The sequence below is a fragment of the Phodopus roborovskii genome, unplaced genomic scaffold (genome assembly GCF_943737965.1).
Source record: "Phodopus roborovskii unplaced genomic scaffold, PHOROB, whole genome shotgun sequence".
Classification (NCBI taxonomy): domain Eukaryota; kingdom Metazoa; phylum Chordata; class Mammalia; order Rodentia; family Cricetidae; genus Phodopus; species Phodopus roborovskii.
This window is the reverse complement of record NW_026126563.1, coordinates 11,131,878-11,154,385: the sequence shown is the minus strand read 5'-3', so window position 1 is coordinate 11,154,385 and position 22,508 is coordinate 11,131,878. Positions and strand designations below refer to the sequence as shown.

At 53.4% G+C, this 22,508-nt stretch overlaps 1 protein-coding gene across 3 annotated transcripts in view; it reads right to left on the bottom strand.

Annotated features, from left to right (window-relative positions):
* The window catches only part of Ctif (cap binding complex dependent translation initiation factor), a 226,012-nt gene that overhangs the window by 59,778 nt on the left and 143,726 nt on the right, over positions 1-22,508 (bottom strand). For all 3 annotated transcript variants that reach the window (XM_051201994.1, XM_051201993.1, XM_051201995.1), the window contains exon 9: positions 21,387-21,686. In XM_051201994.1, the coding sequence (XP_051057951.1) occupies positions 21,387-21,686 (300 nt within the window). The remainder of the gene's footprint in view (positions 1-21,386; positions 21,687-22,508) is intronic.

Below are 22,508 nucleotides of genomic sequence, written 5' to 3'. Positions count from 1 at the left end.
AAAACTCAGCCAATATATCCCTAAAACCAAAGATAACGACTCAAGGCTTCTCTGGTTCAGTCCTTCCTGCTAAGGAAGTACACCGTGGTCTAGAGTGAGCGGGTTAAAAAGAGCTGTACACACCTGGCAGGTGTCAGGAACCAGCAGACCTCCATGTTTAGCATTGCACCTCCATGACTGCCTAAGGACCCAGGCCTTAAGGACTTCTCATTGGGAGGTTAAGCCTGGGACACGATTGTGCCCTCTACCTTCCGAGTGCGCTGGCAGCCTGCACCTCCAAGGAGGGCGTCAAGCTCACCTCCACCATGCCCCAAGTTCCATCTCTGAGTGTGGTCCCTGTGTCTCGTGTTTTGTCCCTACTGAAGCCATCCCATGTATTTTGCTCCACACCCGTCCCCCCAGACGGATGAGTCTTCCCGACAAAGGCTGCCCACCCTGCACCTTCTGGCTCTTCATACTGTCCCCCAGACTTTTGGCTATTGCAGGCAGGTGTGTTGCCTAGGAGGGGGCCAAATGCTCCTGGTGGGGCCCCCGGGATGTATGGGGAGAGAGGAGGGATTTGTCTGAGTCACTGACGGTGCCTGAAGGCCCCGCCCCCACTGACCCCTAGGTGAGGAAAAGGGAGGTGTGATGGCATTTATCCGTTCTCTTCCTGGGACCAAGGCCCAGAGTAGAACTCAAACGTCTACCCTTGTTCAGGTCAGCACAGCTTGAGAGGGAAGTAAATAAATAGGGACCTTGGAATGGGGTTCTGTCCAAAAAGATGGGTGCCCTGGTCCCTGAGCAGGGTCCTATCTCAAACTGTATTGTACTCTTTCTTTCCTGTTTCCCATCTCTGTTCTGGGAAAGGGACAACACTAACATTTGTCTTTCTCCTCCTACAGACTGGAGGATGGGCCACCTAAATGCCTCCCGTGGGAGTTTCACTCGGTGGCCTGAAGCAGGGGCTCTTAGCTCTTTTTCTAATGGGCAGAAGGTGGTGACACCATCACCTTCCACTCAGGCCTTGTCTTTGTCACTCTGGGATGCTCCACACGCTCAGGATTGTCATGCCTGTCAGCCCTCGGCAACGTACACCCAGGACCACCAGCTTTCCTGAGCCTTCCCTGATGTTAGGGCCTCTCCAGGGCATGGGGGGGGGGTACAGTCGTGTGGCGCTTAGGGCAGGGCAGAGAAAATACTGTGTCCAGCGGAGAGCCACTGAACTGCCAGCGAACCCCGGAAGGGGGGCAGAGTGTGCAGCCAGCCAGATGCACCTCGGGGAGGTGGCACATGGATCAGACAACAGCCCAGCACACCTCCTTTCCTGAGTGTAGGAGGGAGACCCGGAGGTCAGGGCCAGGGCTGAGGCTTGCTGCGGCCTTGCGGCACTCCCGGTCTGGGGTAGCAGTATTTAAGGGTCCAGGAAGCAGCAGAGGCTGCTCAGCCTCAAGTGTGAATGTGGCTGCTGAAGCGTAAGGGCAAGAGGAAAGGCCTTGTAGGCGATGTAGGGCCCCTCCCTCCCCTCCCCCACTTCCTTTCTCCCTCCCCCTCTGCCCCCTTTCTCCTACCCTCCCCCACTCTTCTGGTTTTTGATACTTACCATAGAACCAATGAGGGCCACAGTTGTTTGTGGCGGGGCCCTTCTGCCATCCTTTACAGATAGATATTAAGGGCAGAGTGGACCTCTGTCATCTGTCCCCTGCCTGTCCCCCACAGCTGCTCTAAAAGAGCCAGTTAAAGGCACTGCTGTTGTCCTGACACGGGCCCCTCCCCTGTCTCAATGGTTTGGAGGCCTCTGACAAAGTCCCAGCCCCAGGACCCTCATGCAGTCTGCTAGGTGAACCATATGGACAGTCTGCGGTCCCCTGCGGGGTGCAGGCTGAGTGACAGGACAAGAGAAGGGACTTTACTGCTGTGCTGGGGCCAAGAGACGCAGAGGTCATTCACCCCAAGCCCGAGCCTCCACCGCAGGCAGAAGGGTTTTCTAGAGACAGGCTGATGGGAGAAGGGGCGGGTAACGGCCACGGTGGGAAAGGCAGGTCCGCGGGCTGTGCTGGGGTAAGGCAAGAAGAGACAACAGCTGGCCCGGCCCTGCTTTACCTCCAGAGTTCCAGGCGTGGATTCTGCAGGCCAGCAATTCTGACTTAAGAAAAAGCAGCCAACAGCCCACTAGAATGGTCACCTGTCCCTGACTGGGGCGCACCCTATCTGGTATCTGCTTGTCACTGAATAACCCCACAATGACAACAGTAATCCTCCAGACCCTGGCTATTTATTGAGTGTTTACAATGTGTCAGTCACTGTTTTCATTCCTGTCGGGCTCCATCAGCATCTGAGAGAGCAGGTGAAGGAGCATGGCCCAGAGAGACCAGGACGCTAGGCCTAAGTCACAAAACCTATAAGCAGCAGAGCTGTGACCTGAACCTCTGCAGGAATGTGGCTACAGTCCAAGGCCGGCCCTTCACATTGTTCCCTGCTGGGATCAGAGAGTCCAGGGGCTGCCCAAAGCAGACGCAGAGGGCCCTCTGTTCTTGCAGGGTGGAAATCAGGCCTGCCCTGGGATGTAGGCTGCGGGCAGGCTGGGGGGCTGGGGAGGGTATGCATAGGTGTACCCCGCCCTGTTTGGGGGCAAGTAGGAGGGGCGCTGGAGGACCTCAGACAAGAAGGCCCAGCTCCCCAGGCCCTGTGTTCTCATTCACAAGTCCTAGTGTGGTTGTCTTGGATCGACCTGAAAAAAAGGCCCAAGCTAAATGTGGCATCCGTGAGCCCAGGAGAGCTTGCTGCCACTCAGAATGCTGTGTGTGTTCAAGGAAGAGGTCCCACACAGGCCCAAGCTGGAAACCTCCACGTGTGCCTCTTGGCCTTCTCACCTTCCATCAGTTACTACAATCTGCCACTCCTGCTTGGTTCTGCTGTCACTGTCCAAATGGAGGCTGCTTATGCCTATCCTGGCTCTGGGAACATCGTATGTGCAGAGAAGACAGTGCCCACCCTCCATGTAGCCCTCCATCATGTTGTAAAGGGAAACCTGCAAATGCCGGTCATGAAGCGTCACCCTTTCCTTCACAAATGCTTTGCAGTGGCCAGAGACCCAAAGGTCTGCTTCCTGCTCCTAGGCACGGCAAATGGCCCTCCCAACCTGGCTCCAGCCCCTCCGTCCTGCCACCTCTCCCCAAGGCCCATCGTGCTTAGGAACAATCACGGTTCTGTCTTGCTTTGCCTCTGCTCAGTTGTTAGCCCGGTACATGCTCCTTGTACCCTTCTTCATTCAGTGCTCACTAGCGGCCACCCTTTCTCTGAGATCCCACCTCTTATGAGTCTACTACCGTCAGTCTCGATGGGATCCTCAGAGTAGTTCCCACATATCTCTGGGGTACCATGCAGTGGGTGGTTTGTCTGGCTGGACCCCCACTCCCATGATAAGGATATTTCCATTTGTTGCTAGGATGCTACCTGCCGCACACCTCCGTGTGGGTAAGGTTGTTCATTCGTATCTCACCCAGCAATGTGAGAAGGACAGAGGCTTTGTGTGGCGCCCGCCAGATGGCCCATTTGGGTAGAAGGACACAGGGGACCTGGATATGAAAGGTTATGAGAGTGAACTGTGATGAGCTGCCTCTGAGGCCACCATGTCACGTGCCACTAAAAGCAGCCTGGACAGCACCTCAAACGGTAATGCATGGTGGCGGCGTGCAGGGGCCGATGCTGAATTGCAGGCCACACCGTGGGAGAACAGAGCGGGGTCGGGTGGGGATTCTAGCTCTGGAGCTGAAGTCACCACTAGGCTGGGGCACACAACCTTGGGTCTGAGAGCCCAGACACTAGCACCCCAGGCTGCATTCTGCCCTGTGCAGATGCCCAGGGTAGCTGAGTGCCGGCAAACTGCTGCCAGGCTCCAAGATTCTTGGATTGATAAACTGAGAGTTGCCAACACTTTATTTTACTAAGAACGTCTTTTTTTTTTTTTTTTTTTTAAGTGTCCATCTACTACTTCATAGAGGGAAGGGAAGTTTGGTGCCAAGACAGTAGGAGGCCCATAGTCTCAGAGCAAGGGCCAGCCCTTCCCAGAAAGAGGGGTGGGCGAGCCTCTGCACACACTTCTCCACGGGGCCCACACAGTCAGAACAGCCTAGGCCCATATGCTGACTTGTGGAAAACCCTCCGCTGAGGTCCTCTCATCTTGTGTGGCCTAAGTGGTGCTTTGTATCTCTCAAGCCTGCTCTTGTGGGCCCCCTGCAGAGAGACGAGCACTGCTCACCAAGGGCTTAGAACTCAAGACAGGTAGCTGGCTGTTGGTTATAAAGACAAATAAAAAAGTAACCTAGAGTATGCTCAGAAGGTTGTCCCACAAAAGGGAAATGCCAACTAGACAAAGCTCCTGGTTCCACTTCTGCCCACTGGTCCTCTATGTCTGGGCTGCAGGCATCTACTCCTCCTCTTAAGTTTAAGCCTTGTTTATAAGGCACAGGGGACCAAGGCCCCTAGGTGGCCCGATCAGCTCAGCTTGGAGGAACAGAAGAAGCCCCTAGGCCCTTTCATGCCATATCAGCTCAGCTGCAGCTTCCCAGAGCAGGGACGTCTGACCCATTGTCCTGTGCATGCCCCGAGGCACAGGATCTGGGCCAGGGAAGGGCAAGCTATTGTGAGCCACCCCCAGATAGGTGGCACCCCCCAACCCCAGGCTACATGCTTTAAATAGCTCAGCTTGTCTCAGACACAGTCTTGCCACCTTGCCAGATTCTTCTGAGTTGCCACATCATCTGGCTGGTTTCCAGGTCGGGGATATGGGGGAACAAGAAGGTGACCTGGCTTCCTCGGGCAGTTGAGGCTTAAGAGATGAAGGCAAGGTGCTTCCCCACATTTCTGAGCTGTTGTCCCAGGCAACACAGAGCCCTGGGTGAGGGTCTTCATTTAGCTTTCTTATATCACCCTGGAGAAGTCCATGCCTGTCATCTGTCCCTTGAGTCAGCAAGCTGGGAATGAACCTATTACCCAGGGAGAGATCCCATGCTGCCAGGTCACTGAAGGACTCACCTCGAATTCTCCCTGAGCCTTAGGGTCCTTACCGCACTCCGTCCTTTACCTCCCAGGCAAGGTGCTCTGACCAAGTCTTCCCTAAGGACCCCAGTTCTCATCATTTTGACTCTTTGCATGTGGTGCTCTACAGTTCACAAACTATTTTCACACCCTTATTTCATAAGAACTTTCCAACCACCCCGTGGGTTATGCTGAGGAAGATATAAATAATCCCCATTTTATAGTCAAGGAGACTGAGACAGCCAGAAATATTAGGGGAAGTATTCGAGTTCGTATGTCAACCGAGTGGCTCAATCAAGCTGAAAGCTAAGCTTTGTGCCATTTCCTCTGTTCTAAGGACGCTGCGCCCGCAGCCCGCCTTCTACTCTTCGACCAAGGGAGGGGGGAGGGGAGACTAGCACAAGACATGGGGAGAAGGCCAGGGACACGTGTCCTCTCTCCCAGGCCCTGAACCCTGCTGCTGGCTCCATGGGTCACTTTCACAACCCAGAACAAAAATCTCACTAGATATGGCCTCAGACCGCCTGGCTCCAGTCGCGCTCGCCGGCAGACGCAGACGCACACAGACACACAGAGAACACGCTGTTATCTCTCTGCTCCAGCCGGTTTCCTCCACTTCTCAAACAGCAGATTTCTTCCAGCCTGGCTGCCTCCCCTGGTCACCACCCACAGCCACTGGCCCCTGGGGACCAGCCAAAGCCCCTGCACCCTCTCTGCCCTAGACTGTGACGCCGCCGCCGCCGAATCCTTGCTAATCAGATGGTCGCCTCTGCCCTCCCAGCCATTGCCCCCAGAGTTCCCTGGAAATGTCCCTTCTGCCTGGCCCAGCCCCCGCAGAGCAGAGTTGCGAGCTTTGTCTGCACACACAGCTGACTTGTGTTTGCAGGGACAGACAGGGGCTGGCGCTGGGGCCTGAGCCAGCAGGAGCTAGGAGGGTAGAGCAGATGAGGAAAACACAAAGTCCAGAGAGCAAACTTTTGCAAGCGAGCCCTTTGGGGTCGCTGGGGAGACTGGAAAAAAGAAAGAGAAGAGAAGCCTTGGGATGGCATTTGCCTTTAGTGACCCCCCCCCCGCCCCGCCCCGCCCCGGAACATTTTTGGCTGCTTTGTTTTCTGAGATCTAAGTGGATGAAAACTGTCAGCCAGTGAAGGAGTTGGGATGACAGAAGGGGCAGGAGCATGGGAGGGACGGATGCATGGATGCATCTCCCTCCTTCCTTGGGCCCTGCCGTCTGCTCTGTCCCTAGACACACATAGGGTGCTCAATGGATGCTTGTTAAGCTGAACTGGCCTCTGGCCAGTTTGCCCCTCTGGGACTTTCCTGCCAACTAGCTCCCACTGTCAGGCTGCACGGGGGTGGGGTGGGGGGTGGGGTGGGGAGGAAGCATGGGGAGCCGGCAGCAAGCCCCACACCTCATATCTGTGTATATTCAAGTACCCGGCACGAAAACTTCCCCTTTATCAGGAGAGGAGCCAAGGTGTCTGCAGTGGCCTGCCAAGTTTGCAGGGAGAAGATACATGTGAACAAGCTACAGAGGGGTGTGTGTGTGTGTGTGGTGTGTGTGTGTGTGTGTGTGTGTGTGTAACCTGCACTATTGAGCGTCCCTCGCCCTCCAATGAACCCCTTCTGACCTTTCCAGTTTTGAGTCCTGGGCCACTTAACCCTATTCTGAAATGCAGCCACGGCCCCTGAAATGAACAGGGTCATGACAAATCACATAGCAATGGGAGTTGTTTAAAAATAAACAGCGGCCGAGAAAGCTCCGGACAAGGCTGCTCTTTGTCTGGGCATCGCAGGCTGCTTGTGTGACTGTCCCATGGCCCCCACCATCAAGAGTCGCAGTACTCACTGTCTGTCTGTCTGTCTCACTGCCTGCCTGCCTGTAGCTCTTCTTACAGTGTAGGCTTAGCCTTGCAGGCTTGGGAATGGAGTGGAAGAGTTAAAGGTGTGTAAACAAGCAACAAAAGGTACAGGACCACGTGACAAATGACCTGCTTCCTCAAGGCTTCTGTGGGAGACCTGGCCCTCCCTGACCACGCAGGCTGCTCAAAGACATGAGAGCATCCCGCTATCTGCAGACCCTCTGCCACCCAGAGCTGCAGCCTCCAGCCCCTCGGGCCAGGAAAGGCAGAGCCAAACCGTTTCCTTTTCTTGCCTTCATAAATCACACAGACTGTGGACTTGGCGAGAAGAGGAGGGGGAGGCTGGGCAGGTCAGCTTGCTGCCTGTTCATAGCTACGGAGGGACCCTGCCTGCTTTCCAGGAAGATAGCAGTGAAGGCACAGACTGCAACCCCACACTGAGCTCTGGTCATGAGCAGTCTCCACACCCTTAGGTCTCAAGGATGGCAGAGAGAGAACACACGGCCTCTGTTTAGTTTGGGGGAGGAGGCTCCGAACCGCGCTGTCATAGAAACACCTGCCTCTTAGCTCCTTTCCCGGCCACCTGCCTTCTGCCTGTACCTGGGCCCCACCGACCCCTAAGTGTGTGACTGGCCATGGGTACTCAGTTGACAGCGCATGCTTATGAAGGAGTTCCTAGTGTTTCTACTGGCTGTATGATTTGCTTATTTCCCAGGCTTCCTGGGGTTTCCTTTCCCCTCCATAATGCAGATGCTCAGGACAGGGCTCTATGGCATCGTGCTGACATACTCATGGTTCAAATTTCCTCTGCCTGAATGAGGCCCAGACCATGTAGGTTCAAAGGTCACTGTGGGAGCCTGCTCTACACCAGTGGCCGATGGGTCCTGCAGGCAGCAGGATCTGAACAGTTAAAAGAGTTCTGCAAAGCAATTTGGTCCATTTTCCTGCCTGGCTTCTTGAGTTCCCTAAAAGACAGGCTATGAGTTGCCATACTGTTAGGCTGCTTTGAATCTCACAGACACGTCTAGAATTCTGGGGTTCCAAGTCTTCTTGCCTTCTACTTTAGGACTAACAAAGCGGGCTGCTGAAGAACTCCAGAAAGTATTCCACTGGAAGGTTCCACATCACACAGCAATCAGATAGAGGCCCTGTCGAAAATTGATGACATTAAAATGCAGGAGTCTTACAGCTGCCCATCACCGGGAAACTAAGGCCCATTGGTTCTGCAGTTCAGGAATGTGTACAGGAAGGCAATGCTGGCTAGGGCTAACTCGGGTTGTCTCATGAGAGCAGAGCCTTGGGCAGGGAACTTCCCCTCTAGAGGAAGCCCCCAGTGACCCATTTTCCTTGACTGTCCCTTCTCAAGGTGGGGAGGCCCAGGAGGCTGCAAGTCTGTCTTATCCCAGATGCAGAGCCTGCTCTTCAGCTCTGAGATTCCTGTCCACCTTCTGTCACAGTGGGGGAGGAATGCTGAGAGCCAGGCCTGTCCTCACACCTCCTCCTGCTAGACAAACCAACCTGCCCAAGCTAGAAATATGCAGCCTCCAGGGGTTGAGCTCATTAGTGCATTGGTCCCCTAGGGCTGCTAGGCTCCCTAGGCACAGTGTTATCTCTGGACAAATACTGTCCTGGTGAACCAGGACCCTGGCTTCACTCTCCATCGACCTGCCCACCTCGGTGACCTGCCTGTGGCTTCCAGGAACTTTACCTATAAATGGGATGCTAGCCTGCCCTGGAGGTTCCCATGGGGCCCTCGCTGGAGGTTGAGGCCCACTCCCCAGTCTCAAGTTTCTTGACAGACTGGATGCCACAGTCACCTTCACACGATTTAAACCCTTGTGGAACAACCCCCCCCCCCCAGGGTGCCCAAGTGCAGGGGGTGGCTGCAGGCAGGTGAGGCCAGCCTTGTGTGCTGGTGCCCCCTGCAGGCTGTTCTGTTTACCCAGGGCCGCCACCAAAGGAAGTGTGGGCAAGGCAGGCCAGACAGGGTGTGTGTGTGTGTGTGTGTGTGTGTGTGTGGGGACAGGGATGGAAGGTATGGAGGTGGCCAGGGCTGCAGACCTGCCCAGGTGGGGATGGTAGGGATGGAGTCTAGCCTCTACCGGCCCAGTAGTAATGTAGGCTTTGGAATAAGCTCGGAGGGGCCTTTGGAAGCATTTCTAACCCCCTTATTTTATGGGTGGAGAAACCTCTGGAAGAGTACAAGAACGGGCTGAGATTATGCTACTTTATAAAGGCGAGCCCTGGCTCAGAACTTCTGCCATTCAGGGTGCTTCCTCCAGGCTCCATCCTTTAACCGCGGCTCCTGGTGGTCTGTCAAGTGCACCCTGACGACAGTCTGTCTTCCTGTCCCTTCCCCAGTGTGACTGAGGCTATCCCACCCCTGACCTCCAACTGACCTTCACAAGTTCCAGACACTAGGGGGCCTGGTACCCAGGAGCAGCACAGACCTCATCCAGGCTTTCATTTCCCTCATAGGCACACAGGCTGGCAGGGGCAGCTAGGCAAGGGGCTGGCTCCAGACTTCCAGTCTCCTCAGCAACCCTCTAGGGAGTGGCAGAAACTGCGCTGCGGGTGGGGAGAGGCTTCGCCACAGGAGGCTAGGCCAGCCTCTTAGTGGACTTCTCTAGGCAGAAAGAAGCCAGGACTCCTGATGCCTGCCACCTGCTGGGTGAAGGCCTGGGGTCTGGACCCCTCCCCTGAGTCTGCCCTGGGTTTTGGATGCCCAGTCTGCCCTGACTCCCCCTGATAATGCTCGAGGCCTGAGGCTGGCAGGAAGCTCACACTCTTGAGGTGAAAGTCTGAGTTTTGGATTAAAATGCAGCCTTGGCTTGAAATCATGGGAAGCTGGGGCCAGCAGGGGGAATAGGCCAGTGTGGTTACTCTGCCCAGGGTCATGGCCTGGCTGGGCAAAGTCCCCATCCCCCCAGGCTGGACACACCTCCCCACTGCCCCCCCCACCCCCAGGCTCCAGGCTCCTCAGTCTTAGCTTTGACCCTAGTCTCCTGCCTCTCTTTGGGGCCACCTTATCCGGAAGCCTCTCCCCCCTCCCCCCCCCCAGCTTTCAAGCCGGCCCCTCCTTTGCACTTTTACCCTGATTGCTCTGCACAGCTGGTAGTGAACAGGCACACTGCCCCCCCCCCCCCAGTGCAGTTTAACAGAGCAGAGCTCAGGACTCCAGCTGAGCCTCCACACTTAGCCCCACTAAGAGCTGTCTTGCGGCTGGACCAATCCCTAACCTCAGTGTGCATGCGGCCCTGGGCTTGTGTCTGGACCTCAAGTTTTCCTCACTGGGGCCTCGAAAGGCTGGGTCTCCTCCTCCTCCAGGGAGGCAGGAAGGAATATTCAGAATTTGAGTCTTCTGAGGGCACACAAAGAATGACAGGATGTTGAGAGCAGTGTTCCCGCACAGCGGTTGGTGCAGGGAGCAGGCTTGGGGAGGGGCATCAGGATTCCAGTTAATGAAGAGTAACTGGATAACTGGATGGTTAGGGGACTGCAGGTTCTGATGGGACCATACTAGTGTCAGGGGAAGGCGGCTGGCACCTGGCTGCTGCAGCAGTTTCTCTAGATAGTGAGTAGGTCATTAGAGGGAAGCGTCTATGGCTCAATTGAGAGGATTTTGCTCCTAATCTCACTTTATTCCTCCAGTCAGATTGGTTTTATTTTGAGGCAGGGTCTCACTCTGTAGCCCCCACCCCCTGCCTCAGCCTCCTAAATTCTGGATTTTGTCTGTGTAAAGGGGCCCCCATTTATCTAGGGTAGACGGTGACCACAGATACTCTCTTGTAGCACTGAGTTGAGGACCCATGTGGCATTCCTGCTCACTGTGCAAAAAGTTATCCTGTCAGTCTGTCCATATGATTCCTCTCTCCTTCCCATTCCACTATTGTCCACTCACTTCCTGAGCAGGGCTGTAGCCCTGGTCACCTCTCACAGGCGGCCAGAAGACTGTCTGCTTGGAGTCCATTCTAGAATGCAGGTTACATGCTCTTGGCTGGGGAAGCCTGCTTATATGGGCTTCATAGATTTTGAGATGACCAGTCTATCCTTCTAGAAGCTCTCAGGGGCTCTGGGGCTCTTGCTGAGGGGCAGAGAACAGAGCTACATCTCCTGTACTGGCCAGCTGTCTACACAATTCCAGTGTCTAGCTTCTGGGAATGAAACACCACCATTCTACATGCCAGGGCCAAGTATTGGACTCCCGGACTCCCAAGGGACTTAGGAGTAAAGTCTGCATGAAGTTTAGATTTGGACAGGGTGAGTGAGTGCCAATCTTTGCATGCTTCCTTCACAGGCACTACTGTAGCCCCTCAAAATCCCTAAATTGTGGCTGGCAAAATGGCTCAGAAGGTAAAGGTGATTTCCACCAAAGCCGATAACCTGAGGACTCACACAGTAGAAGGAGAGAACTAACTGCTGAAAGTTATCTTCTGACATTTACAATCATACTATGGCATGCACAGAGAGAATACACATACACACACTATCATAGATACAACATATACACACATGCATACACAGATACAACATATACACACATGCACAAATATATATACACAGCATGCACAGATACAACATTTATATACAAGCATGCAGATACGACACCCACACACAAGCGTACACAGATAGAACACACATACATGAGCATGCACAGATACAACATATATACATACACGCATGCTCAAATATATATACATATATGATATATATACGCACACACACACATGCAAGCACAAATACAACAAATATACACATGAATTCACAGATACAACAAATAAACACATGAGTGCACAGATACAACACACATGCACACACAGATACAACATGCATGCATGAACACAATACTCTCTCTCTCTAAATGTAATACCAATTATTTTTATCAAACAAACAAAACACAGTGAGATCTCTAATGAAAGTTGCCTAGAAGCATAATCTCCTATAAGTATCCATTACATCTCCATTAATTCCCTGGGCTACTGGTTTCTTATCTATATGAGTGAGTTGGACTGGATAATCTTTATAGAACCCCCAGGTCTATTCTGGCCTGTGGTTTTTAAAAATGAATTCTGAAACCCCACAGCTCAAGAGCCCGCATCAGCTTCCTAGGCACACTAGTTTAAACTCTGTTGCCTCTCCGGTCCCTACATGGATCATCGTACAGACTCCATTCAGTCCTCAGCTTGGTTCCAGGTAACAAGTGTCCTCTCTCCCTTACTTATGTATCTTTGCATCTGGATTCACTACATTTCCTCCATTAAATATGCCCAGAGAACCATTTGGCAGTTCCTCAAAAAGTTAGACATTAAATTTCCATATGATCCAGCAACTCTACCTCTAGACAGACACTCACACGGATCAAACTAGGAATTCTGGCACTTGTCCATCCATGCTCATAGGAACATTGATCACAAAAGCCCCACGTGTCCGTTGGTGGAGGAATAAGATATGGTTCAACAACAGAATACATCCAAACAACAGAATACTACTGAGCCATTAAAAAGAGAAAATCTGACACATGCTCCCATATGAGTGAAGTTTTAAACTTTGTGAAACAAGGGAGATTTGGAAAAGAGGAGAAATGGGATATGCATGAGTGTGTGTGTGTGTGTGTGTGTGTGTGTGTGTGTGTGTGTTACAGAGCGGGGTGAATCCCTGGAAGCAGAAGAGAGGTAGAGGCCAGGGAGACAGGGGCTACTTTTTGATGAGAATAGGACTTAGGTTTGGGGGGTTGCTTGGCATGGTGGGTGCCTTGGTACTGCTGAGCTGGTGCCTTAGAAACGGTCCACGTGGTTGATTTTATGTTGCCTGTGACCGTCATTTAAAAACCCTGCTGAGAAAACAACAATACAGGGGTCCTGTCTCCTCCTTAAAATCATGCCCTCCTGTTGGCTTTGATTCATTTGGTGGCTTGACCAGGGTCCGTGCTCAGGGCTCAGCTGCACCCTTACTTAATTCTTCAAGTCCTTTCAGTCTCCGGGGGCCCGGCACAGGGAGACCCAGAGGAGGGTCTCATGAGAGCAGAGCTACTGGCTTCCTTTTTTGAGGAGGCACCTTTCCCTTCAGGGCGCGAATCTCCCACTGTGGTGGCTGCCTGAGGGTGGCCAGAAGCCTTGGTGGGTAGCCAGGGCCAGCCTGGGGAGCAGTTACATAACTGCAGGGAGATTTTTTCCACTGGCCAGTTGGTGCCAGCTTCCCAGTGGCGGCCCAGCAGGTAGAGGCGCCCTGTCTGGGGCGGCGGTGCCCAGGCAGGGTTCAGATGCGTTGATGCAGAGTCGCTTAGCATAGCTCAGATTCCCAGTGGCTGCCTCAGGCAGGTGGTGGGAAGGGATCTGCTGTCTCCTGCCTGCCTGGCTGGGTGAGGGAACAACAGCGGGAGGAGGTGCTGGGGGTGAGCTGCCAGCCAGCGGGGGTGACCCTCTGGGGCCTGGGACACCTGAGCCACCTTCTCCGATAACCCACTTATCTGCGGGACCTGCTGGCAGCCTCAGATAGGGATGCTTCTGGCCAAGTTCTCTCAGGGGATTTAGCCGGGAAAAGGGAGCCAGGGTGGGAGGTGAGGTGCACGGGGAAGAGGACATGGCCTGGCCAGGAGCATGGGTATTGGCAAAATAGTCAGGGACAGATTTCTGGGCCCGGGGACTAGAAAACCAGAACACCGTGCGCCTGTCTTCAGTGGCAGGCACCTGAGCACCATCCATTTCAACTGCCCAAGGCTGCTCTGTGCTAAGGTAACAGCAGAATGGTCACAGCACACTATGACGCTGGTTGGTGGTAGGACATTGATAATTCTTTGTCCCTAAGACACAAGCCTCAGACAGGAAGAGCTTAAGCAAATCTACTCACTGGAGGAGGCAGGAGGATTGACTAAGAGATCAAGACCAGTCTGTGAAACCTTGGGGCAAACACAGACAAAAAGAAAAAAAAAAAAAAAAAAAAAAAAAAAAAAAAGAAAGAAAGACAGACAGAAAGAAAGAAATGGCTTGACGCAGGTGATGTTTTGGTGTGGGGTTTCTGGCCTGGAGACGCTAGGAAGGTTGGAAAACCAGTCAAGTCCCCAGGCCTATCCTAAGGTCATTGTTTTACAAGCACCCCTCACCTATCTTATCCCAAACTGAATCTGCATGGGAGATATGTCTCAAGCCCAAGGCCAAGGGTGACCTTTGTCTGGAGATAGTCCAGCCTCCTGCTCTCCAATACTCCATACCCGTGGGGCAGCTGGCACTGTGGGCTTAGGTCCGGGCTGAAGATGGTGGGTACACACTCACTCAGTTTCTCCCAAAGTCCAGGGTCTGAAGCTCAGATTCAGCAAAGGAGACAGCAGGTAACCCTATTACAACACTAGGCTCCCAGGGTCTCAGCTCTGCCTCCAGAGCAGAAGTCCTGCCTAGGGACTCAAAGGGTGGCTATCTGTTCCAGGTGGTCTAGTTTTGTTTGTTTGAGACAGGGTCATGCCTTATTGCCCAAGCTGTTCCCACAAACTCATAACCCTCCTGCTTCCCTCTCCAAAGTGATGGGACTGTAAGCCCGCGTCACCAGGGCCTAGTGTCCAAAGCACATTTTAATGTTCAAATGATCAGCTGCTCTGTCTCACTGAGCACCCCAGAGTTCCAGAGCCTCAGATTCAGTGTCCCAAGAAGCCACCTTATCCTCATTCTACCCCCCCCCCCCGCCCCCAATGAATAGTCAGAGAGATCTGGCCTAAATACTGACCTCGCTCCTTGAGTGAATGCGATCTGGTTGGTACGCATGACTGGTTTCAACAGAGATAAGGGAGACTAGAGAGTCTGTAATGAACTGACACATATACCAGGCCTACCAAAGCACGCGGTACACAGCAGGCGCTCAATAAGGTTGGGAGGAGACAAATGTGATTGGGAAAAGGCAGATAAAAATCTACTCACTCCCTATGCTAGGGCAGACAAAGCCTGCAGCAAGGTATGCAGCTCTGACCTGCCCTGGCTCCAGCATGGCTAAGGGCTGGGTGTGGAGCAGGCATTAGCTCTCCCAGTCATGGCCCTAGACTGCTGCAGCAGACTCTACAGAGGTCCAAGCTCCTGTGACCACCCGTGTCTTGGGACACGTGAGGCAAGCTTGCTGTGGGCTGCCAATGAGTGTACCAGCGATTCGTACCCCTCCCTAAGCTTGGCATTCCAGAGTGGGCATAGACTACTCCTGAGGGTCCTCGGAGGCCAGGCCTTTGAGAAAAATGAGGCCCTCTGTGGCCTGCCTGTGGGGAAGAGTCGGCGCTGCCTGCTAGCCCGGTGTCCTGTCCCTGCTGGCTTCAGCAGCCTCGATGGAGAGCATGTGCAGTGATGGCCCAAGGCTCCTGCTCCAGCTTTGGAATGCTCAGAACAATGTAATCTTCTCCTGGGCATGCCCGGCCGAGCCAACATTAAAATTAGTTTACATGCTTAGAGTGCACATGGGCTCAGCTGTGGGTGTGGCAGCAAGCAGGTGAGGAGGCAGGGGACAGCGGGTAAGGTGGTGATACAGCCTGGGTTGGAAAAGAGTATTCTTTGGGAAGCCTTGGCTCACCCAAGTCTGAAGGGACAGGGACAATCCTGCCCTTCCCTAGGATGGACTTTGCACTCCCCATAGAAGGCTTCATGGAATGGATTTCCCTAAGCTCCCAACCCTTGTCCTACTTGGGATGGGAGATGGGAACTAGGAGCCTAGATAGCCACTTTAGAGCTGAGGCATGATTTAACCTCTCTCTCTTTCTCTCTTCCTCTCTCTCTCTCCTTCCCTCTCCGTCTGTCTGCCTGCCTGTCTATCTCTCTGTCTGTGTAGGAGGAACCCCCCTGGGAATCACACACAGGAATGGGCACTGGGACCCCACCATCACTGCCTGGCCAGTGGGGCATTTACTGAGCATCTGCTGTGTACCAGTCATGATGCCAGGACCTGGAAGATAACTTAGCCAGGGCTCTTGCCCTTGAGAAGTCTTCAGCTCAGAACTGCTCAACTCCAGAACCATGGCCAGCCCTGCCCTTTCTTCTGTAGAATGTGAGGCATGCAAACATCTAACTTAGGATACAGGGCATGATTTAAATTCCCAGAAACCAAGAGAGCAGGAGAGCTTTCTCTTACAATCAGTTGAAGGAACAGCCTTGTTCCTCCACCCAAGCCTGTGACTTGGGCTCAGCAGGCTAGGAGACGGGTCCACACATATTTCTAAGGGATGTGGCGGGGAACAAATATCTTTGGGGCTTCAGGCAGGCTTTTGATTTCTTGACACGGGCAGCCACATCCGAGTCTCTCACCAATCTTTACAGCGCCGAGGACATTTCCAGAGACCCCACAGAACCACCATCCACCTGAGTCCGTCTGTGTCACAGGGCCAAACACAGTGCTAAACAGTGACCTGCCCAGAAACGCTTGAGATCAGCTTTTTAAAAGGCTATATTCCAGGAGGGACCAGTGGAGAGCAATTGATTTTGAAGTATGGCCAAGTGCCAAACTCCGATCTTGAGTTGTCTTTGCACAACAACCCTGCTGTGTTTATGACTTGGTCCAGATGAAGAGGTTTTTTTTTTTTCTCCCCCCTTTTCAAAAAAAGGTATCACATCCTTCTGTTAGATGTGTTGTTAGCAACGGTTGCTATGGAGAGCGGGGCTCAGTTACAGGCACACTGATGCCTGCTCTAATAATACTTCTCCCTGCATAGCTCAGATGCAGACACCTCTTGGCTAAACAGGGCACACACATTTCTACAGAGGAGGGCTTGAACTTGCACTACCCAAGCAGATCTAGGCAAAAGAGCCCTCTCTGAATTCGAGGGGAAGGCAGAGGGCGGTGACCAGGCAGAACTGGGTGGAGGGGGCTCAGGCCTTTGATTCCTGTCATTCCTAAGGTCCCATAAAAAGAGGCACACTCATTCTTCCTTCCCCATGAAACCGGAGCTCTCATCCTCCCAGGGATCACACCACAATTCCCTGATGGGCACCATGGGAGCTTTCTGGTTGCTTCGGTCCAGGGCAGCCGGCACTCTCCAAGAAGTGGAAGCAATCAATGTGTAAAAGCTGGCTAGCTCGGCACAGGAAGGGTCTGGAAGCCTCAGGCAGGGCAGGGCAGAGCCACAGAGGTGGTTGCTGCCAGCTTTTTGGGGTGGCCTAGTCAGCACTGGGGGTAAGAGTGAGGCCCTTCTCCTAAAACACTTACTGGTCATGCCAACCAATGGCAGAGGCCAAGAAAAGGGAGGCAGCAAGTTTCAAGCAGGGGACAGAGGGGCCAGTGGGAGAGGAGGGGGTCTCTCCTTTTTCCAGGGTAGGGGAGTCTTTCCAGGAAGGGAGGGTGGAGCCCAGCTCCTGCACAGAAGGAAACATGAGGCTGGGAAACGATAGAACGAGCATTCTACCAGCTGCTAAGCTCTCCCACCAGCCCAGTCTGAGCCCTCTGTGTGGCCCAGTAAAGAGCCTAGCACCCGAGAAGGAGGTTTTAGCTGGCTCGTTGTGTGAGAGGCTGCTCGGGAAGGGACAATGCTGTCACAGTCTCCGGGCCTTCTTCTTGGCAGTGGTGCTCACCTCACATGGCCTGATGAATTCTTTAAGCCATGACGTCCAGGTGTATGCTTGGAGAACTTCATCCAGTTGGTCTGGGGAGAGCCCCAGTGTGAAGCCACAGCTCCCTACCTGATCCCAGACAATGAATGAGAGTCTGTTCTATAGGACACCTGGGGTCTGAAACGTACAATCCTCAGGCTGGATCCCCATGCTGGACGGCCACAGTGGTAAGGATCTGTGCCTTGTTTGCCCAGTCATGAAGGTGACCTCACTCTTACAATGCTTTGCTTCTAAAAAGTGTGGGTGCTGGACCAGCCTGGAATCGGTACCGTAAGCTAGGCTGGAACACAGGCAGAGACTCTAGTGAAGATTCTAGACTTGGCACATAATAGATATTTAAGAAATGTTTACTTAATAAATATAATTTTACTTATGAGCACCCTACTGAGAAAGTACCCACAACTAAGGCACACACTGGAGCTGGTTTAGATATACGAACTGACTAATTTGATCTGTGTGTGGGATTGGTCATGAGGGTCTACAAGAGGCCTATGGGACTCACGAAGGAAGCGAGAGTTTCAGGTTTCTTGACAGGGTGATGGAGGGAGTCAATCTGGGAAGGACCTATGACTACCTTCCATTCCACACCCCATTTCCCACTTTGTGGGCACGGAAGCCCAACCTGGAATCTTGGGCATCTGCCGTGAGAGTATTTACCACATTAAAGGCTGCCCCCCTCCTACCATGTTGCCGAGTCCTCATGCCAGAGCCCAGCCTGGAAGAGCACTCAGCCAGGGAGGGCCACATCCAGAAACAGCCACTGGGAGGGGTGTGTACAGGGCACTTCACACCTGGCCCCTTTGCCGTCCCTGTCACTAAGCTGGGCCTCAGAGCCTGTATGGCAGCCATGTCGGACAGTAGGAGCGCAGACTCGGAGCCTGCCAGATTGGCTGGGAACCCAGAGTCAAGTGGAACTGAGTGGACAGAGATCAGGAGCTCTGGGGAGGGGGGAGGGCTCTGTGGGCAGTGAAGACGGACTCCCTCAGAGGGGTGAAGGCGGATCGAGTCCCCTGGTGTATTGCTTCTCCTTTTAGATTTCCTGGGTTGGGTGGCAAGGGGCCACGGGTTACGCTTCTCAGAAAGGCCTGCTCTAACTGCCACCTACTTGGATACAGGGAGGAACAGAGGCCCAAGCAGACAGGCAGGCTTCTGGGTACTCAGGTACCTCACCTGGCACAGCTAAGATTTCCCTCATAGCCCAAAGGGCTTTGGCCAATCACCAGAGAGGCCCAGGTGTCAAGGCCAAGCCTCTGGTTCCACTTTTCGGAGGGCTCCCACATTGGCTCACAGGAAGCGGGCGATGGGGGTAAGCCTACAGAAGAACCTAAATGCCACAATTAGGCACATGGCCTACTCCCATTTCTGTGGGTCACCAGGAGGGTGCACCCTTGGAGCTTACAATGTGGGCCTTGTTTGTCTCCTGGAGTTCCCTTCTTGACTGGGAGAAGAGAGGGGGAAGCTTCTGGTGCCTTCCTCTGGCAGTAGCCATTCCTCCATGACCATGACCTGCCGGCAGCAGCCCTGAGCAGCCAGCCAGACACAGGGCTGTGCTCAGCAGAGGTGGTACCCACCCATCAGAGCCGGGGAAGTAGGCAATGATAACATGCACTTGTTTGTCACTACGGGTTCCTGTGGTCACAAGATGAAGTTCCTGTCTTTCCTGTATACGTTTAAAACCCACCCTCGGCTCCAAGGTCGCTGCTGGGTGGCTAGTCATGTGACAGAGCAGGGAGCCAGGTGTTGGGGCAGAGAAGGGTAGAACACCACAGGAGCATAGAGCTGAGACGCGGGCTGGTCTCCCAGGGGAGTGGTGTCTGAGATGGCCCTGGCAAAGGGCTGAGAATTAGGCAGAAGAGAAGTGAATTTGAAAGGGAATTCTAGACAAGATGGGGGAGTTGGTCTACTGGGGAGGCCCAGCCTGGCTGCAGGGTGGTGGTGAGGGAGCAGAGGGCAGGATGTGAGTGCCCTGGGACAAGGTGGCCTCTGGGGGTGGCACTAAGTTTGTATCATTCATACCATTGTGTGATAGGAATGTGTGAGCGAGGGGCAGTTTGCGAGGACAGGAGAGCCCAAGACTGTTTCATTCAGGGCCAGGTCTTGGAGCAATAAGCAATGGGAACAGCTCACGGGGGTCACTTGTGCCCACTTCCGAGGTTCTGACATCTCCAGCAGCATTTCCCTGGGGGCTCGCGGAGGCCCTGACTGCTGATGCCTTGACCAGGTCCAGCCTCTGGTTTTCCAGCATTGCCTTTGCCTACCCCGGTGCCTGTCCCGCCAGGTTCCACTCACTCCACGTGGGCACACGGCAGGGTTTCAATAACTTAAATTGCTCCTGCCATGAGTTCTAGAACAAATAACCCATCTTGGGGTAGCCCCTGCAGCTAGTTATCTCTCCGGGTACCACAAGGCCTGTGTGCCCGTTTACTATGGGGCTACATGGATTTCTTACAGCTAGCAGCCATGGTCTAGAAGTTGTATTCCATTCTGGCCCTTCTCTGGAAAAAAAAAAAAAAATCTGCAAACCAAGTCTGAGGCTAATCCTGTCCCTGACTCCCCTGTGCCTGGTGAAGCATGGCAGACAGGCTTCTCCTGCCTGTTTGTCACCCTCTCCACTCTCCCAGGACATTCCGGCCTGCGAGGAACATGCCGATGTGCAAATCCCTCAGGTAATGCGGGAATTCATCACCAGGGGAGCATGGGCGATCCAGGAATGGCAACCTGATCACAGCTTAAAGCCGGAGAGAAGCTTGAGGCTGGCCAGAGAGGCTCAGGTTGCAGACAGCAAGACACACACAGAAGGGGACAGGGGTGGCCCAGTGTACCAGAGGCAGGTGGGCCAGCAATGACCTTCCCTCTGCTTTTAGGGATAGCACTGCGAACCATGAACCAGGGGGCCATATGCCCTGTGTACATCTGTTGTCCGTGTGTAACTATGAGGAGAGACCCTCTGACTCTCAGAAGCGGCACTTCCTGGACAGCCTGGCATATGGCCACCCTACTCACCTGTTTGCTGCAGACGGTCTCTTTAGCTGTCACCCTACTTTCCTCACTTCCGGGGGACTGCTTAACCAGGTAACCCCGATGACACGATTTGTATCCTAACTGGTCTGTTGTATAAAATAATAGGGAAGACATACTCCCACCCAACCCCCCCACATCTAGAGTCTCCAAAAAATGTTATTATGGCTGGTATAGCTGCCATGCCACCCTCCCCTGACAGATCTGGGGTCACCAGTCAACTGTCACCATACGTGATCGGTACTGATGTAACGGACTCAGTCTCAGTGCACAGCCAACACTTACTACACACTGGCCTGTGAGGCAGTGGCTAGACACTGGTCTCTGGCAGACAGCAACAAGTGGACTGGGGAGAAACTCTCCGGAAGGAAAGGGACATTGAGCGGGAAGGTACCAGGCATCAAGAAAATCTTGGATGGCCACACTTTCCTCCTACTTAGGGTTTCAATGTACCTGCAGTCAGACAGTCCTCGCCCTGAGCCATAAGGCTTTGGCATCCCTGCTATACCAAGCGCAGAAGCCATCAAGCTCATTGGGGCTGTCCCTAGGAAGGAGGAGGAGGAGGAGAGCGGGGAGGGAAGGAGACGGGGGAGGCAGGTCCACAGCAAGTTCATGACTGCTCAGACATGTAGAGGTCAAAGCACAGGGCCAATAACCAGACTCTTACCATGAAAATAGAAAGGGAGAAAGGCCGGCTGAACAAAACCCACCTATAAAATTATATTGGTCCTTTGTAACCATGGAGCATTCACATAAACACACACAGATCCAGCTGCGCATCTCTCACCCCTCAATGCCGCCTTATTTTCTATAATTAATCGGGCAAGGAACTTGGGACAGGCTCAACTGCTGTCAGGACTTGCAGCCCTCTCTCTAGCAATAGCCCTTGTTGGAGGGGCAGCAGCTGTTGGTGTCTGGTTACCTGGAGCATGTTGAGGAGTAAGCTCCGGAACTTGGTCCCCTCCACCATGAAGAGTGCCATCTTGTCGCAGAGCTTGGCGGCTGTGAAGGCAAAGCTGCGGTCTGACACGGCCTTCTGGTAGATGGTCCGCACGATCTCTCCCAGCATCTCCTCGGAGTTGGTGGAGTTCTGGGCCTCCTCCATGAAGGAGGTGAGCTTGGTGTCCACGTCGCTGCTATTGTTCCTCATGCTGTTCAGGATCTCCATCAACTTGTCCATCTTGTTTGGCTGAGGACTGCTTGTCTCTATTGTTACTTCATCCTGGGGGTATGGGAGACAGATAAAAACACACTTGAGCGAAGAATTGAGGCCTGGGATGGCCTGAAGGAAGATGGGAGAACCCGGAGAGGAGGGTGTGAGGGAATGCAACTCCCACCAGGGGCCATCATGCCACACTGCTCTTTGCTGACTTCTTCCTTAGGCTCAGTGATATCCTGGGTTGACATCGCTTGGCTTGTGAGTTCTGGCTTCCACCCAGGATTCTCATCTACATATTTTATCCATCAGATCCCTTAATCTAGAAATGATTTAATGGGAATTCTCAAAGATAAGGTAAAATAATAAATAGAAAACTGGGTTAGAGAGAAAATGACTCAGGGAAGACCAGACTGGGGTGAGTAGGATCTGGAACATATGCAGGGTGCTGGGAGTGGCCCGGGTGTAGCCGCCAGGCATCCTCTCTAAACGCCATGAACAGCCATGGTCCTGGGTGAATGGCTCCATGTGACTTGGCCCTAGCTTAGCATCCCATGTAACTGTGTTGGATGTCATTCTACACACAACCACTGTGCAATCTTCTGATGTGCTATCCAAATGGCTGGTGCTTCTAGGAGGACAATTAACAATTGAAAACACCACCTTGCTTATGCCCTTAGGACAGTGGCCAGTAACTGGGGTAAGATCACTGACTGGAGAGGCAGAAAATGGCGTGAGGTTACCCCAAACTGTATGCGCCTAAACAGACTAGACCCATGGCCCGAGAACAGAATGGCCGGAGGTGATGTGAGGTTCTATATCCAGCTCTCCCGTGGACATGCACACTGGGAAGGTGGTTCCTTCTCAGAGCCACCATTCCCTTGAAGG